The sequence below is a fragment of the Toxotes jaculatrix genome, chromosome 23, assembly GCF_017976425.1.
Source record: "Toxotes jaculatrix isolate fToxJac2 chromosome 23, fToxJac2.pri, whole genome shotgun sequence".
NCBI classification, from domain to species: domain Eukaryota; kingdom Metazoa; phylum Chordata; class Actinopteri; family Toxotidae; genus Toxotes; species Toxotes jaculatrix.
This window is the reverse complement of record NC_054416.1, coordinates 1,059,496-1,077,422: the sequence shown is the minus strand read 5'-3', so window position 1 is coordinate 1,077,422 and position 17,927 is coordinate 1,059,496. Positions and strand designations below refer to the sequence as shown.

Below are 17,927 nucleotides of genomic sequence, written 5' to 3'. Positions count from 1 at the left end.
CAACATAGCTCCGTTTTTAACCAGACACAGCGATGCTTTTATTTTGAAGAGACCACCGGATGCGTGATTTTCCGTCAGCGCGGCGTTGACGCTCGGGCCCAGTCAAAACAATGCAGCTTAGCGGGCCTGTCGCGTTCAGCTAGCGCGTAATAATCAACGTGTTATTAACAGTTAACACACGGTGAAAAAAAAAATCACCGCCTGGTGTTTTACTTCGGCCCGGTTCAGTCGCGTCGCTCCCGTGGTCCGTTTCTTCCGGAGCCGTCCCTGCGCCGAGGCTTCTCCCGTGGGTGTTTTTGTTTTGTTCGCGGTGACGGCTGGAAATGGAGGCGGCTAACGGGCGTCTGCTGCGAGGTGTCCTGAGCGCAGCGGAGGGGAGCGGCTGAAAACACGAAGACAGAAACGCAACAAGGGAGAGGGGAAACGGAGAGGGGGGTCCGCATTTAGAAAAGACGGATTAAATTTCCTCCTGGGCGGTTGTCTGGTTGGTATGGTGGAGTAGGCGCTATCCGGCTCCTCCGACCGATCGTCCGACGGACGGTGCTCTCTCACCGGGGAGAATCATGGCCCCCGGCTCGCTGGTGGCGGCCTGCCGCAGCCTGGCCCTCTCTACGTGGCTGCTCTCCTTCTGCTTCGTCCACCTGCTGTGCCTGGACTTCACCGTGGCCGAGCGGGAGGAGTGGTACACCGCCTTCGTCAACATCACCTACGTGGACCCGGCCACCTCGGAGCTCCGCACCGAGAAGACGGAGTGCGGTCGCTACGGGGAGCACTCGCCGAAGCGGGACGCCAAGGGGGTGGTGGTCCTGCCCGCAGCCCTGCACGATCGCCAGGCCTGCGACCCAAACACCCGGTTCGCGGTTCCCGCACAGGCCGGGGCCTGGATAGCGCTGATAGCCCGGGGCAACTGCACCTACAAGGACAAGATCCGCCACGCCGCAGCCCACAACGCCTCGGCGGTGGTCATCTTTAACGTGGGGTCCGCTAACGCTAACGACACCATCACGATGCCCCATCCAGGTACCGTGATATTCTGTATTCATACACCGGAGGAAATGCACAGTCAATCAGATGTTTTCCTCCGTGAATCAGTGAGGTGTTTATGTTCATCAGAATATTATGAATATGGGGAGAAACGTGTAGGTTTGACTGTTCAGCTCTCGATCAATCAGTGTAAAGCATCTCAGCTTCACTTCGAGTCAGGAACTGCTTTGTTAGTAATGTGTCAGAAAACACAATTTACCAAAACTGGGTTTTGGCCAGTGGATTATTTTATGACCATTTTATAAACCAGTGTATTAGTTAAATAAATAAACTGCTCTTTAATCAGTAATGGAAAAGATCAGTTGAGCAGTCTGAACTGGATCCCAGTCTGGCTGAACTGGATCCCAGTCTGTCTGAACTGGTGATCAGACTTGTTCCAGGAGCCGACAGACAAACTGCTGACTGAAGGTCTGCGACTCTGCTGGACCCGGTTTCTCCTGTGCTGCTGTGTCCTGACAGTTTCAGACTCATTTGTTTACACGTCACATGGACTCTGGCTCTTTGCCACATGGACCAAGGGATTTCCAGACCCACAGAGTCCACATCAGCCGGTTACAGGAAAAAATGCTCCAATAATTCAATCATATGTCGGAGAAACTCCACGAGACGTTTGTTAGCAGTTATGATCCAGTGTTGAGTTACATAACAGAGCCAGGGAGCAGTGAGGTCCTCATGTTCAGACCCCTTCAGGGATCCCGGAGGTCTCCAGATCCTGGTCTGGGAGTCACTAACACAAACAACAGAGTGTGTGTGTTTACTTTAAATCAACTTTCTCAGGATAGTTTTCAGGGTCAGGGTCCCTCAGTGTCCCCCGTCCTCCCGTCCCTGATGAACTCTGTGGGAAATTTTCCTTTGACGCTCGTGGGCGTTAAATGATTCCCCAGAGATCTGTCCTGGCCTCAGCGGTCCCCTCTTCACCCAGCACTGTCCACTCATCCAGAGAGTTGTGTGGATGCAGGTCCAGGACCAGACTGTGGTCGGCTTTACAGCTGTGAAAGAGTGTTAATCCATCTCTGTGGAATCAGCTGGCTTTATCATTCCACTCCTCATCCCACAGATTAGTTCAGAGCTGCCGATAACAGCAGGATGGTTTGGGATCTGCTACCACACAGTTTTCTAAAGTTGGAACGACGACATGATCCTGAGTCTGTGGAAGAAACACAAAACTGGAAGAGGAGAAGGTTTGTGGAGGAGCTGTGGTTCAAGTTAAAGGCCGTGGAGTCGATAATTTCATTGGGATTCCTCAGTTATAGAAGTACAATGTGTGTGTGTGTGTGTGTGAAAGAGAGACACATCGATCTCAGGGGATTATTTTTAGGCCGAGACTAATCAATTTCATTAGCGTGTGTGTGTGTGTGTTGCCAGGGGTTGGAGGGAGTTCAGTGCTGGCCTCGGGGGAATTCATCCAACTTGTGTCCTGCCAAACTAAACACACACAGACACAGCAAGTTTAACAACTTCTGGGCAAACAAGCAAAAGTTGTGTCTCCGTTTCCTCAGAACGTTTTCACATCAACGCGTCCTGGGCACAGTTTATCTGTCACTAACACAATAAAAACATTTACACAAATAAACAACAAACATGACACAGCTTTTGTTGCTGAGAGTAAAGATGCATTTTACCAGCTGAGTTCCGTCTGATGAAGGTGGCGTTTCGGTATGTGTGCGTCATTCACCGAATCCTGAATTTAACGCTGCGATGATCAGAGGTTGAACCGCTTCATCACGGAAACATGGCCGACCGCTGACGAAGGGGACTGGTTAAAATTGATTTCCCTCATCATAAAAACGTTGAAGCAGCTCTGCTGTCAGATGAGGGGGACGTGACTTCACACAGTCTGAGATGTGGATTTCATGGTTGTCATGGTGACGGTACAAAGCGTTTTCCTCCTCAGGGTTTTTCCTGCAGTGCATCAGCAGCCTGCCGGTGAAAGCATCTTCCTGCATGTGGGACTAACTTGTTGTGAACGTGTGTGGACATGGTGACACATTCCCGGCCGCTCCGGGATCCATGTGTAACCGACGAAGGAATTTTACTGCACATTTTAACTTCTCGAACGTGTTGCATTCGACGCTGATGACGTCGCCGTGGAAACGAAGCCTCCTCTGGGATAGTCCTCTCTACCTTTGGGGCTGTTTGTTTGAGTCAGGCCTCAGTCACAAGGACAACCTCAAATTCCTGAGTTGCCAAATTGGGATCAAAACAGCCTGGATGTAGCAGGGACACACACACACACAGACTCACACAGACACACACAGACACACACACACACACATACACACACAGACACACACACAGTTTCTCCTCAGGCGCGCAGGGCTGAAGGGTTGTGTTCATGCTTCTCGTCTTCACAGATACAGATGCAGTGTGTGTTTATGTTTGTGAGTCTGTGCTGCGTGTTTTCCAGCAGCAGTGTTGTGACTTCAGTACACAGACAGACGTCCAGTCACATGAAACCAGGCTTTACGACACGTCAATCGCCACGTCGGCGGTCACGGTGTATTTTTAGTGGTCGTCTGTCGTGGGTGGGCGAGGAGCTGGTTGTCATAGTGACGGGGGGGATTGTTAAGCTGAAGTTGTCATTGGATCAATGAACGGGAGATGGAAGTGTCTGAGGAGAGTCCATCTGTCTGCTCTGTGGTTCCCAACCTGGAGGTCGAGACCCCCAGAAGTGGTCACAGAATAAACCTGCCTGTCTGTCAGATTCATTCTCAGTGTGTTCCGCCCTCTTCAGGCACAGGTGAGGTGATCGCCATCATGATCCCGGAGCCAAAAGGTCGTGAGGTCGCATCGCTGCTGGAGCACAACGTGACGGTCACCATGACGATCACCATCGGGACGAGGAACCTGCAGAAGTACGTGAGCAGGACGTCGGTGGTGTTCGTCTCCATCTCCTTCATCGTGCTGATGATCATCTCCCTCGCCTGGCTCGTCTTCTACTACATCCAGAGGTTCAGATACGCCAACGCTCGAGACAGGAACCAGGTACGTCGGGCGGAGAGGCGTTTGTGTCGTAGTCACTGATATAAAGGGCTGGACAGAATAATAGGAACAGCGTCCAGATGAGACACAGTGAATCAGCACCTCTGTAACACAGTTTCAACAGGAACTGAACTGAAAGCACTGATTCAGACACACAAGATACACAACATGAGGCTGAACAATGAAATCCTGAATTACATCATCACACACTAAATAATGATCCTAACAAACGGTTGTGTAGTGAAGGAGCTTTTAGCCGAACTGTGTGTGAGTAATGGTGAATCACTGTGGCTTCCACTGACATGAGAGGGTGTAATTAATGACGGCAGATTCACGCCTGTGAACAGTTGCTCATTCAGATTCATGCAAAGCAGGAGGAAGCTGATTCTGTTCGGATCAGGTCAGCACATTTATCCGAGGCGACACCGTGGTCGCTCTGTTTTATAAAGAGGTGAAACAGCCGTCACTGATCTCAGAACATCTCCGCCTCTGTCTCCAGCGTCGTCTCGGCGATGCGGCGAAGAAGGCCATCAGCAAACTGCAGGTTCGCACCATCAGGAAGGGCGACCAGGAGACGGAGGCCGACTTCGACAACTGCGCCGTCTGCATCGAGGGCTACAAGGCCAACGACGTGGTCCGCATACTGCCCTGCAGGTGAACTCAGTCAGGGCTGAAGGATGAATTTAACTCACTCACGTTTAACGTCCATAAACGATCCAGCCGATTCTCGGCAGAGTCACTGATTCCTGTGTTTTCCTCTGCAGACATTTGTTCCATAAGAGCTGTGTGGATCCGTGGCTGCTGGATCATCGCACATGTCCAATGTGCAAGATGAACATCCTGAAGGCCCTGGGCATCGCTGTGAGTCTGAAAGGAATCATGGGAGAGGGGTGGAGAGGGGCTTTAAGCTGTTAGCAGACAGAAGCAGCAGCCTGAAAACAATGTGCCCAAAAATAAAAAGGCTTCGGTTCTTAACGATTTTCCTCCTCCTCCGCTCCAGCTCAATGCAGACTGCCTGGACGACCTGCCGCTGGACTACGACCTGGCCCTGGGCGGTGTGGGAGGGGTCGGCGTGGGTGGAGTCGGGGCCCTGGCCCTGGAGGCCGTGGTGTCCGGGGCGTCCAGTGACGGCACGCTGAGCGAGGGCGGCTCCTCGGTGGTGCTGGACCCCGGCGTACGACGGGTGGGGCTCCCACAGGACTACCAGGACCCTGACACCTTAAGAGACAGCCCTGTGACGGCCACCACCGACACACACACAGGTAACAAACACACACACAGGTAACACACACACACACACACACACACACACACACACACACACACACACAGACACACACAGACACAGCATTCACAGTGCTGGGTCCTCGTTATTCAGTAATAAGATGAGTGGTGTTATACTGACACCCAGTGGTGTTTCTGCCACATAACAACTATCTGTGACGTTTGAGGCTCCGTCTCGGTCCAGATCTCTGGTCTGCAGCTTCAGTCCAAACGAAACTCAGCAGGGTTCTTCAACAGAACCCAACAGGAGTGAGTGTGAGGTTCTTTGTTCCACGTCTGTGTCCAGATTTGCTTCTGCCCGTCAGAGTCTTGTCTGGGATGAATTCTTTAACAGGTCTTAGATTCGGGTTCTGTTGTCTTCGGTCTAACCCGGCTTTCCCTCCTCCTTTTACAGGTGAGCTCCAGCCAATGGCAAGCAGCGCCTCAGTGGCATCCTTGGTCATCGCCGTGGAAACCGGCCTGTCAGATGAGGAGGGGTCTCTGGAGCAGTCTCAGCTGGGGGATAAATCCTGAGAGGAGCTCACCAGAACCAAACCAGAACCTGGGCCCAAACAGACTTTGATCTGGTTCAGTCCTGAAGGTCCTGAGAATGACCCAACTGAAACCAGATCTGAACCAAACCTGACTGCACTAGACTAAGTATGACCTGAGCTAAGCCCAGGACCTGGTTCTGGTTTGGACTGGTTCCAGAGGGAAGCCAAATCCAGAACCAGAACTGGGGTTTGAGTGTTTTTTTTCTCTTGGGACAAAACTTTGCTAAACCAAACCGACTTGTCTGGACTCGAGCTTCGGTAGAACATGGGCCTAGACTTTGGGGGGATGGGTTTTATGTTTTGGACCTATGTGATCTGGACTCAGAGGAAACTGACTGACCTGGTTTGGCTTCGTTTTCAGTCTCTTCCTGGACTCTTACCTGGGTGTTATGTTTTTCCAAGGTTGAACTGGGATATTAGTCCGTCTCTGTGCAGACCAGCAGCTCTTGTCTCCGTGGACACAGACCATCCAGCTCCTTCCATCGTCCCAAACATCTGATTAAACCTGACAAACTTTCATTCTTAATATTGTGGGACTTGTCTTGACGTCCGTCTTCTGACTTTAAGGACTTTCAAAGGGTAGAGCATGAGGCACATGGATGATCAGACTCAGCTCAGTGTGAACAGGGTGGAACCTGAAAAACGTCAGTATTCTTCTTCATCAGCGAATCGTGACGAGCTGCATGAGAACCGTGTGTTTCTACCTGTACCTGCCTCAGTGAGGAACCTCTGTGGATTATTCTGTTACCTGGATTTTCCAGGTAAAGAGGCACAACAGCTAAACAGACTTTGAAGGACAGTGACTCCGCATCAGGGCTGTTCACTTCTGGTCCTGGTCCGGATTCTGGGAGGGGTCAGGCTCCGTTTCCTGATGTGTGTCATGTCTGTGCTGACTGACTCATCTTGGAAGGAAGACTTTTATTTTGAAAGAACACACCAGCTACTCAGAGCGGTGGATTTTCTTTCTTTTCTTGTTGTTTTGCTTTAACGGTGGACTCGCCCCGGCAGTATTAGAGTTTGACTGCAGTATTGTGACGACAGTATTTCGTTTTTCCTTCAGTCCTCTGACGGTGCTGGGTTTGGGATCTTTGGTTCCTGTGGCTCCAAACAGGGTTCCTGAAGAACAGGCGACACTGAGACAGAAAGCGAGGTTTGAGGAAAGTTAACACGTCTGATTTCACTACAACACATGACACAGACTCTCTGACTGTAAAACACAGGTGAAGCAGAAGGTTTGAAAACTGTGCAGCAGCTCGTGTTCGGGGGAAATGACTCGGTGATGGAGGAGAGTCATCAGCTGCTCTCCTCTTCATATGGTTAAAGACACGTGGTAACGCTGGGCGGACGCTGTATCCTGTAACTCATGTCAGCTCCACACCACGTGTTAATCAGACGTTTATACTGACGCTGCACGGATCCGGTGTAAAGATCACAGAAGCCACTGATGATGAGGTGACTGTTGACGAACTGCTCCACATACGTCAGGCTCAGTGTAGAATTCATGTGACTGGATCTGTGAAGGAAATCAGACCATCACGCTGTCCAACAGCTGAAAACGTGATCTGACCTGCCAGAAATCCAGCCGATCGTCCGGGAGCCAGATCATCGATCGCTCAAACCGCGTGCCAGATGACAATCGATCGGGCGTCGGTTCAGTTCAAGGTTAAAGTGCATGCGGCTCAGTGTGTATGGCGTCTGCCCAGCTTACCTTCAGGAGATGCAGAGACTTTCCTCGTCAGTCTTCCATCGTGGTTGTCTCTCCTGAGCTGTGATGTTCGTTACGCGCTGTCCTCCATTAAAATGCCACGTAGGAACCCCGTCCGTAGTGTTGCCTGGTTTTGTTGTTTCCTCGTCCATCCGTCCGTCTGTGTGTCTGCCCGACCACTCGTGTCTGTTTCCACGGCCTCGTGCTGCCTTTTTAAACACACGTACCTTTAACCCCGACAATCAAGGATGGGATCTTGTACTTGCCGGTCAGGGATCCTTTCTCTGAACTTAAGCAAACCTAAGAAGTGTTTTTCAGACCCGCCTGCCGTAGGAGATGTTAGCTGCCATTAAAGTTTCCACAGGTTACGGAGGCGTCAGCAGAACAAGCTGTGAACAAAGTTATTGGAGTTTGAGAGTCGCAGGGAAACACTCAGAGCTGCAGACAGAGGATCCTTCAGTGAGGACAGTTCACTCTCGATGCATCAGCTCAAAGCCAAACCTGTAAATATCAGATGTTTATTCCACGAGTTCGCGGCGCCAGGTGCCGAGCTGTCGGTTGTGTTGTGGCGTCGCCAGCGAAGTGAGCTTCCTGAAACAGAGAGAGATAAAGATTGTCGTCTATTTTGATACCAGAGGAGACGTTTATTTTTGTAACGAAGACTCCAGCAGCAAAGACTGACCCCTGCCCTGATCCCCTCACTACCCCCGGCCTGATGATTCTCAGTGTGACTGAGGATTGATCAGAGCTCAGTGTTGGTTATTTGTGTAATTGTACATACACACGGTGAAGCTAAGGAATCGAAACTGTCAGTCGCTTCATGAAAACTGAGAGAACTGAGTGATCTGAGCCTGATTGTGAGCTGGAGAACCAGTGCTGTGCTAATTCCTTTTATTTTATTAAAGTAAAAATAATTAATTTTCCATAAATAAAAGAAAACATGATTAAGCTCGTCGTCGGGTTTAAAGAACGGAACAAATTCTAATTAGAAAATCTGTTAATTTCTTTTACTGAATCCAAAACATTGAAATGAATTTAGCTGTAATTTGTTGAACCAGCTTTAAAAACCTGGAATAATCCTAATGTTTTATCAGGGAGCACGATGGGATTCAGTCACACCGGCGCTGACTTTACCACAGCAAACTAACTCGATTCAAATACATATGAAAACCAGCAACAGTCAGTTAGAGAAAGTCAGAGAAATGAAGCAGAAAACTTTTGAAACACGTGTCTGACAGTCTGAAGCACACTGCACCCGACATAACCATGGAATTATAACCTCCATATGTTGTAAATATGATCGGCACCACGACAGATCTGGTAACTGGAGCAGCCTCCTCCTGGTTATGAGATCTGACCTGAGTTTATCTGTAATAATGAGAAGAGGACGTGTGAGACTTTATATCTCATTCTGACAGGATACGAATCCCAGAGTTTTGTAATGAGGAGACACTAAGTTATAACGAGTTCAGTGCAGGACAGGCCTCATCATCGCTGTGATTGACCTCCTGTCATTGCCAGTGATGACGTCTGATTGGTTCTTCCCTGTCCCTCCTCTCTGCCGGCCATTTTCCCTGGATGCTGTGTTTTGATTGGTTGCTCAGCCTCTTTTGTTGATGCACTTTAACGCTGTTTCTCTGGAAGGTTTCTGAAAAGTCTTTTCTCTCCTCTGCCTTCATGATTTTCTTTCTCTCTCAACATTACTGAGTTGGACGTTTTGTGAGAATTGTGTTTGAATTGAAAAATGTTCGGCCCTGCTGCTCAATCACTTCGGTCTTTCCACCATATTTTTGTGTTGTAGTTTCTGATCTTTTTCCTCAAGCAGGTAAATCCTGTTTTTTTTAAAAAGTTAATCGAAGAAGGAAGAACAGACGGAAAAAAGGGAAAGCAGAATGAAAGACAGAACTTTCAGATCCTTCCAGGGAGACAGGGAGCGAATCAAGAGATGATCGGATGCGTTTGTAGCCATGGTAACCCTGCCCCCACCCCCTCCAGCTACCATGACAACAGGGTGATGTGGTGTGTGTTTCTACAATATTGTTTTCAGAAGGTCTGTGCGATTGTCCTGTGCACGCAAACACAAAATGCACACACACACACACACAGAGACAGATCAGTGTAAATACAAGGCAGCGGCGGCCATGTTGTTTCTGTGTTTCAGTTGTTGCACGTGTTCTGATTCAGGACAAAATTTAAATAAACTTTTACTGCAAGTTTTTGTTTTGATTCCATCCTGACGTGTGTGTGTGTGTGTCGTCACTCTGCAGCAGCACATTTACACTTTTCACCAAAAACACAGTTCATTTACAAACAGTTTAAAAAGGTTTCAAACACCATTTCAGTGAAAAGAGGGAGAACTGAAGGAGAAACGGAAACATGCCAGGCAGCAGTTTAATCTAAAACTCAACTCACCAAAGCGTCTTCAGATTTCTGACGTGGAACTCAAAGAGAAAAAAACAGGAGGCTTTAGATTATAATCATGTATTAGCAGCTTTTCATTATTTAAAACGTGTTCAGGTGTTTTATTTATTTGGTGATTTTAATGTTCTAAGTTCCTGGTGGTTCTCATGCTAAATATCTTCTTTAATTTTCAAAGAAAATATCAAACAGATCTGTGACATTTTCTTCACAATAAAACTTAAAAATATATAAAATCTCACTAATGATAAATTGAAGACACAAAGACACGGAGATAAATCACAGAAAACTTTATACCGAACAACAAACATTTGTCTGAGGACACGGCTGAACGGGCGCTAACGCTAACACAGTGTGAAAACTGACGTCCAACACAGACAAACATGGATGACAAGTCGTTTTTATCTCCTCGCACTAACAGAACAAACATCTCGCTGCTGATTGGCTGCCCAGACACCGCCAACGTTCCTGTTCTTCATGAGAGCCGAGATAACGTTAGCACGTTTCACTCATGTTATTAGCATTAGTGCTAGCTAGCTGCTAAGCTGAGCAGTGTACCATGAACACACAATAAAGTCTTTAACTTTAAAATACAACTTAATAAAATCAGTAAAACTGAGCAGACAGAACTTCGAGCCACCGTTAAATTATTTACTGCTTGCTGGTAAAAGTTTGGTTTAACAACAATGTAAATTAAACTGAATATATCTGGGGTTTTTCTTAAAGCTGTAAAAGTTTCATGGACTCACTTTGGCATGAACACACAGACCCAACAAACAGTGAAGCTGGAAAAAAAAAAAGTTTGAAGTTCGTCAACCAAACTGTGTGAAACATTTCAGCTGTGAAACTTTAATACTCTGCATTTTTAAGCTGCTTATTATTCACTGTCACTAACTCAGCAACAAACCAAGTAAACATTTCAGTGCTGATCTCTAAAGCACGACCTCTGGTTCATGTATTCACCCTTCATTCAAACACATTCAGTCAGTCTGAGATCTGCTGAGGACGGAGACAAAAAGTCAAAGCAAATGTACTTTAATCTGTAAATGGTCGTTTGTCCTGATGTGATCTTCATGTTTTACAGTGATTCTGTGCTTTGACAGTTTATGAGAACAGAACAGAAACTTTACCTCCTGCAGCAGCAAATCACAAATGGCTCATCATCATCATTAGATTCAGTCAGTTTCAGCTTTCGAGGTTTAAACTAGAGACTTTCACAGCTACTGATCAGAGCTGAAGATGGACAGAGACAGAGGAGTGTACTGGTCTTCAGTCGTCTCTGAAGCTGCAGCTTCTTATTTCTTGTCTGAAAAAAAAAACAAGAAACAGAAAGTTCAGTTTTTAGAAAGTGAAAACCTGAAGTATGATCACAACACGTATGAAGTTTAAAAGGCTGGAGACGATTCTGAAGCCAGATAACTATAACTGTTTAAAGCTGTTGGTCTGATTCATTTCCTGTTGCTGCTCTGCTGCAGAGGTCATTTCTGTTCTGTGGCTGCACAGAACTGAAAACAGGTGCAGGTGTTTGAATGACGTCTTACCTGCAGACTTCATCGTTGGGAGTTGGAGCTGCAGAGACAGAACATTTCTCTGAGTTTCAGGTTCGAGCAGAGGTTTTGTTAAAAAGCTGGAGGCTGTGAATTCAGCTCAGGAGCTGTGTGTGTGTTGGATGTCGGTTTACTGTGTTTTACCTTCGGCTTTCTCTTCTGGCTTCAGCAAACTTGTGTCTCAGCAGGAAGGCGGCCACAGCCTCAGCCACCTACACACAGAGACGACAGCGTGAAACTTTACTGATGAATGAGGAGAAACCAAAATAAACAGAAACCAATTTCCATTCTCCTCCACAATGGTTCCAGAAACTCTGATCTGACCCTTTCAACTGTTTCACACACCAACTTACTTTCTCTGGTTTGTCCTCTTGCACTGCGTGACCACAGGGGGGCAGCACCTGCATCATGAATTTACCTGCACACAAAAACCAAGACAGGTGCTTTGATGCCATTTTGTCAAACACACACACACACACGGACACACACTCGTCAGCTGTCACTTCCAGCGTGGCTGTTGACTGACAGAACCATCTGTCTCTGGAGAGGAACTGCCGCCTCAAGGTGTGTGTATCTGTGTTTATCTGAGTGAGTGTGTGTGTGTGTCCCCAGAGACGACTGTGCGGCAGCGGAGACGTCCTTCACCTTTTCCCTCACAGTTATCACAGCGTGATAAGAATGTCAACTATTCCCTGTATCACAGGGTTTCTCAGCACACTCCACGTGTGGCATTTTGTTTCTCTAAGACTACATTTCCCATCAGCCCCGTTTTTACAAACACAGGATGATGGAATAAAAACCCGTGGGTGTGACCAGTGATACGTCACATGTGACTAACACCACAGGTGTCGGGTCTGCTTCTTACCTTGCATCTGGCCAATAGTCAGATCTCTGTCCAGCCTGTCGATTCCTGCAAAGAGAAGCAGCTTCAGTGTGAAACAGTGAAATCACTGACTCATCAGAGACATGACTAACAGGATGAAACCGACAGTACAGAGCTGCTGAGATCCCTACCCGCCAGCAACAGGAGCTTAGGCAGGTTACAGGCGAGGAACAGGTTGGATGTTCCTCTAAACCAGCCGTCCCAGTACTTCTCTGACTTTGACAGGTCTATACGCCACTTGTACACACTCTGACACACACACACACACACACAGATAAACAGGTTAGCTGATTAATAATCTTCACAGTAACCCAGTACAAGTCAGTGGATTCAGAGGCTGAAACGTGTTGTGCATCAATGTGCGTCTCTGCTTTAATTTGTGTCAGTGGAAATAAGTCAAGCATCACAACATATAATCACATGTTGAGACTAAATCACCAGAGTTCAGCAGAAAAAGGTGATGAACGTAAAAACATCCATGAAAATCTAAAACACTGAATGAATGAAATGTTCCTTTACCATCAGTGTTTCTGTGCAGACGTTTTCATACCTGGCCTTCGCTGAGGCTCACCTCTGAGGCGGCGTTTTCTTTGTCATTTACGTAGCTCTGATCGTAGAACTCCTCGTTGCGTTCGACGACCACGTCGGTCACCGGGCTGGCCTGCTCCAGAGTGTCGGCCTCCTCCACCTCACATCTAACGGACGGGAAGATGTGAGGAAATTATCCTCAGGAAGTCGGGATGGGTTCAATGTGTCTCAGTTTTCATCTGATCACTAATCTGGACTCTACCTTTTGATCTGACCAACCATGGAGACCCTGGCAGATTCCAGGTTCCTGATTTGTCCACTCTTCACACTGAAGAGGGAGAAAAGAGGAAAAACAACAGGTCAGTGCTGCAGTCTGAAGCACCTGCGACCTGTGTGAGCACAGCCTGTGGTTCAGCTGTGAGTGCGGCTCACGTCTGATCTGGGTTTGATGGAGATGAGCAGCTCTTGGACCGAGCTCCCTGTTCGAGCTCAGATACACGTCGCTGACTTTAAACTAAACAAACTGCTGATGTGATGAGAGGAAACGGCGTCTGAAGTCTTCACCTCCATTCTATAGCGTGGTCCATGGACTTGAAGGACTTGGGTCTTCCCTTCAGGAAGTTCTGTATGCTGTGCAGCGCGTCCATGGCACTGCCTGCAGGTGGAGCAGGAGAATAAATCAGTGTGAGCATGTTGTGAACACTCATATCAGACGCTTCTCATCTCACACTCACCTTCCACCACGTCTATGGCCACCAGACCCACGGTGGTCGGCAGCAGCATGTTGCTGGCCGTATGTACCGCGATCGCCCCGCCAACGCCGTGGCCAATCAGGACAATGGGGGGAGGGGTCTCGCCGTAGCAGGCTCGAATCACATTGGCTACATCGCTGAGGGGGGCGGGGCAAGCAGTGATAACAGTAACGGTGAGTGACGTGGAAACAGCAGGACGTGTGTATGTAGCGTCACTGGTCTGAGATCAGAGCAGTTTGTGCCGTTACCTGGACATAGTCTGAGTGGAGAAGTCATCGGACAGACGGACCAGGGTGGCACCTGGACACAGAACACACACTCACTAATTCAGCTGCTCAGGCTCAACAGCACAGCCTCAGCATAGACCTCAGGTCACTGCATTTGTATTTGTATGAAGCCGAGTCCCTTTATATTGCCTCACCGTGACCCCTGAGGTCCATGGCGAGTACCCTGCAGGTCACTCTGCTGGCGATGGCTGTCTACAACACAGAAAAACACCAGGACACGCTGCTGATTTCCAGGACGCCATCAATCAGTTAGTCAATCAACCAACCAGCTAACTGCTACGGCAGATACTCACGGTGAAGACGGCCCAGGACAGGGCCGAGTGTCCTCCTCCGTGCAGCAGAACCAGCAGAGGCCCGTCACTACCCGCTTTGTAAATCCTGAAGACGTCCCTGCTGTCGGCCGGCCCCACGCTCACGTCCTCCATCTGGTCAAAATACTCCCGCCACGACACCGGCGAGTAGTCAAGCTTACGGCCAACCTCACTGGTCGACATGTAGACGCACAGAAACACACACTTATACCACCTACACAAACTGAAGCCAATAAAAACACAGGTTACTGGAGCACTTTGGTAAATTTAAAAATATAACATACTAATATATTTAATCTCTAACTTGCTTACTTAGCTGCCTCAATGCTACAACTTCCTCCTCTTTGTTGGAACAAAGTCCAGTAATTTGACTTCAGGAACTGGGAATCACTGAGCTCACTGCATTTCCTGTGTTTGGTATAAAACCTTAAATGTCAAAAAGATTCAGATTGACACTAAACAGATTTACAGGAACAGCTAATGAACTCACATGGACAGACATGGTGCCGTGGTGACTGAAGGTGCATCTGTCATGTCTCATCCAAATGAATGAATGAACACAACAAATGGAAACTGAACATTCAGCCTTAAACAGTATAAACTGAGTCAGAGAAGAGAAACCCAGCCACCCAGCTTCAGTCTGCAGTTATTCAGTTTATGAATGGCCACAATGAATTCACAATGAATGAATGAAGGCCATTAAAATGTCTGAGATTCCATCGTCACTAAAGTCTGATTAAAAAAGTTTGTGCTTTGCTTCGGAGAGGTGACTTACTGCTCTGTGTCAAAGTTCTCCTCCCACATGCTGCGTCTCAGCAGGAAGACGTCCGGGCGGCGGCTGGTTATCTTCAGTCTGGTGTGTTTCTGTGTGTAAGTGTGTGAATGGGTATTGTATAGATGTGTGTGTCTGTGTGAGATAAGTAAGCAGCTTTTCCTTAGTGAGCACCGCACAGCACAACGAGCTGCTCCTCTTGCTGTCCACCGTGTCCGACGTCCATCGACCAACTTACACGGCAGGTGACTGACTGCTGGGGTAAGTACAAACACACACACAATAGGACAATACTGAGTCATCTGTTGTTGTCAGGTAGCATCTCTGCTGCAGAATCTTATTGGCTGAGACTGCTAAAGTGGGTGGAGAGTCAAACTCTCTTTTTCCTAAATGTGTCTGATCTACAGCGGCTTCAGCTACGTCACTTCTCTGCCAGCAGCCTCAGCCGGAGACAGAACCTGGGAGAAGTTTCTGGTAGGTGCATCACGTCTCTACCAGCTACGCCAAGGGAGATAAACATCCATCCTAACCTGTGAAACACAGGTGACTAACAGCAGTGATCAGAAACACAGCTGAACAAACATACAACACACAACAACTGCATGTATGGCTTCAAATTTCAGTTTTTGTGTATTTGTTGTAAGAAAACAGCAAGTGAAAGCAGTGTTTGTCTCTCACACACACACACACACACACCGCTCAGGTGGCAGTGACAGACAGCTATAGTATCCAGGTAACCACCACAGAGCTGCTGTGAATAAAATTCACTGACTAAATGTCATTCAGAAAAACCAGCTCAGTGCTTCTGTGAATAAAAGAACATTTATCATTTCTCATTACAATGGATGAAAAATCAGAGCGAGTCTTTATAAACTGTCACAACAGCAAAACCAGAACTAAAGCACAGATCCAGAGCTGCCTCAGCACCCTTTCATTTTCATTTAAGAAAAGTGAATGAATGAATAAAGTGATTGAATCTTTAATATACTGATTTAACACCTGTTCCCCTGAAGTCTGGGGACTCACCACACAGATTTAAAAAGCTCTGAACCAAAGTTGTTCTCACTCATGTTTCTGTGACACACAACGAAACAAGTATGAACCAGTGACTGAAACCAGCGATCAGTCAGGGAGACGGTTAGCGGCTCACCTGTGCCAGCACCTGCGGAGGGAAAGACCGGCATCGCGATTCTGTTCTACGGAAAGAGCCGAAGGTTTGTCCCGAAAGTCGCTGGGTTTGTCCAAAGCTGAATGCTTTTTTACAATAAAAGAATAAATAAATAAATAAAGTCTCTAAAAGCGTCTGAAAAGTCGGTACATCTACCGACAAACACACGAAGCCAACGCTACCTGTAAACGCCCTCTGATGACGCAAACATTTCGCGCCATTTGTTTTGAAAGCTCAACAGCCAATGGCGTCACTGCATCCCTCCGTTGTTCCGGTCCAGCCAGGAAATGGACCGTACGGATCCAGGTGGGTGCAGATCTATGAGCAGTGGATCCTGTCTGAACCAGGCCACAGCGAGACTTTTAATTTATGGTTCGGAAATTATTATTTTTTTACTATAAAAAAATACTAATAAAAAAGTTGGCAGAGAGAGAAAAAACGAGGGAGAAAGAATAAAAAAATCAAGAATAAAGAGGAGAAGAAGTAAAGAAGGAGGTTTTAAAGCAGAGGGAGCAGGAGAACAAAAATATGAAGGCAAAGGTTTGAGGAAGACAAACAAAAGAGAGGAAGACTGAGGAAGAGGATACAGAGATAAAATGAATGGAGTGAAACAACTGAAGAGAGAGGCATAAAAAGGAGGACAAACAGGAGGAGGAGAGGAAGCATCGAGATGATGATGATCACTGATCTCAGCCCCCTCTCTCCTCCCTCTCCCTCCTCCTTTTATTTATTCATAAATGCCTCCTCTGGTTGGAGGAGGAACAAACGAAGGAGCAGATGAATCTCTCCCCTGCTCGTTGGCTCAGTCGTCAGACAGAACGATGGGATTTCCACGACTCTGCCGACCGATGCTGGCGTCTGCGCTCTCTGAATAGGTACGTAGAGACAGAGGGAGCATGGGAATGGATGAAATAACTTATGGATTGTTATAATATTCTTGTGGTGAGTTGTCTGTTATACCCATAGTAATAATAATACTTATTGTATTTACCATGAATAAATAAATAAATACATAAAGTTACTGTTTTACTTTACTTTATATAAAAGATATAGTATCTTCCATCTTTAGGTCTTTGATTCAGACAAGGAAAAACTCATATTATGTAACAGACATTTTACAAATGCAGTCATGAATGTGGACGTGTCGGGCTCAGCAGGGGAAACGCAAACAAGAGTGAACCTGGATCCTGAGAGGATTTAATGGTTTGACAGGAAACAGCTGCCAAATAACTGATTTAAAAACGGGCAGACTGGATCCAAATGGTGGCATCACAGAGCGGAATAATTTTCATTACTGGTAACATGACAAATAGATAACTCCAAATTCTTCAAGCATTTTCTTTCAAATGTCATTTGACTGAACTCTGTATCTTAGTATATGGTTCTTGAATTAGTTCTCTGCAGTAAGAGGATCTGAACTATTTTGGCCATCAGTCTTTAGCTCATTACTGCACACGGAGTAGAGTTAATATACAATACAATGTTGTAAATAACTTTATATTTGACTTTTTTACTTTTTTATATCTGTTTAGATTTAATTTGGATTCATGGGTAGTTTTTTGTACGTGGCCTGTTTCTTCTTGCACTTTAATACCTAATTTTCCCTGCAGATCGTTAAATATATATTATCTTACTGATCGTTTGTTTCTCCATCTGTCAAATCAGGTTCTGATTTTCCAAATTCAACAAATAAAAATTCCCTGATTTCTACTG

The 17,927-nt window shown here is 47.0% G+C and overlaps 2 protein-coding genes across 6 annotated transcripts; one reads left to right on the top strand and one right to left on the bottom strand.

Moving 5' to 3' along the window:
• The first annotated feature begins 107 nt into the window (after nt 1-107).
• Nucleotides 108-10,075, top strand: rnf150b (ring finger protein 150b). The gene is made up of 6 exons (XM_041031682.1): nt 108-1,020; nt 3,779-4,029; nt 4,526-4,680; nt 4,791-4,887; nt 5,027-5,288; nt 5,705-10,075. Exons 1-6 carry the CDS (start codon nt 564-566, stop codon nt 5,821-5,823), a joined length of 1,341 nt encoding a protein of 446 aa, XP_040887616.1. The 5' UTR covers nt 108-563; the 3' UTR covers nt 5,824-10,075.
• A 177-nt stretch (nt 10,076-10,252) lies between these two features.
• Nucleotides 10,253-16,298, bottom strand: LOC121177364 (protein phosphatase methylesterase 1-like). 5 transcript variants are annotated; one of them, XM_041031677.1, is made up of 15 exons: nt 16,197-16,273; nt 15,050-15,302; nt 14,257-14,446; nt 14,098-14,155; nt 13,925-13,976; nt 13,659-13,813; nt 13,489-13,579; nt 13,187-13,252; nt 12,947-13,091; nt 12,528-12,645; nt 12,379-12,423; nt 11,867-11,931; nt 11,658-11,725; nt 11,508-11,535; nt 10,253-11,272 (listed from the first exon to the last, which is right to left on the bottom strand). In XM_041031677.1, exons 1-14 carry the CDS (start codon nt 16,228-16,230, stop codon nt 11,517-11,519), a joined length of 1,359 nt encoding a protein of 452 aa, XP_040887611.1. In that variant the 5' UTR covers nt 16,231-16,273; the 3' UTR covers nt 10,253-11,272; nt 11,508-11,516. The 5 variants fall into 5 exon arrangements, with proteins under 5 accessions (XP_040887611.1, XP_040887610.1, XP_040887609.1 ...); XM_041031676.1 differs by lacking the exon at nt 11,508-11,535 and having other exon boundaries at nt 15,050-15,299; nt 16,197-16,298; XM_041031675.1 differs by lacking the exon at nt 11,508-11,535.
• Between the last annotated feature and the right edge of the window lie 1,629 nt (nt 16,299-17,927).

Coding starts and splice junctions, on each gene's coding strand:
- rnf150b (XM_041031682.1), top strand. CDS start 564: ATGGCCCCCGGCTCGCTGGTGGCGGCCTGCCGCAGCCTGGCCCTCTCT. Junction 4,030..4,525: donor ACGCTCGAGACAGGAACCAG/GTACGTCGGGCG, acceptor CTCTGTCTCCAG/CGTCGTCTCGGCGATGCGGC. Junction 4,681..4,790: donor GTCCGCATACTGCCCTGCAG/GTGAACTCAGTC, acceptor TTTCCTCTGCAG/ACATTTGTTCCATAAGAGCT.
- LOC121177364 (XM_041031675.1), bottom strand. CDS start 16,230: ATGCCGGTCTTTCCCTCCGCAGGTGCTGGCACAG. Junction 14,156..14,256: donor TGTCCTGGGCCGTCTTCACC/GTGAGTATCTGC, acceptor TCTGTGTTGTAG/ACAGCCATCGCCAGCAGAGT. Junction 13,580..13,658: donor GGCCATAGACGTGGTGGAAG/GTGAGTGTGAGA, acceptor CTCCACCTGCAG/GCAGTGCCATGGACGCGCTG.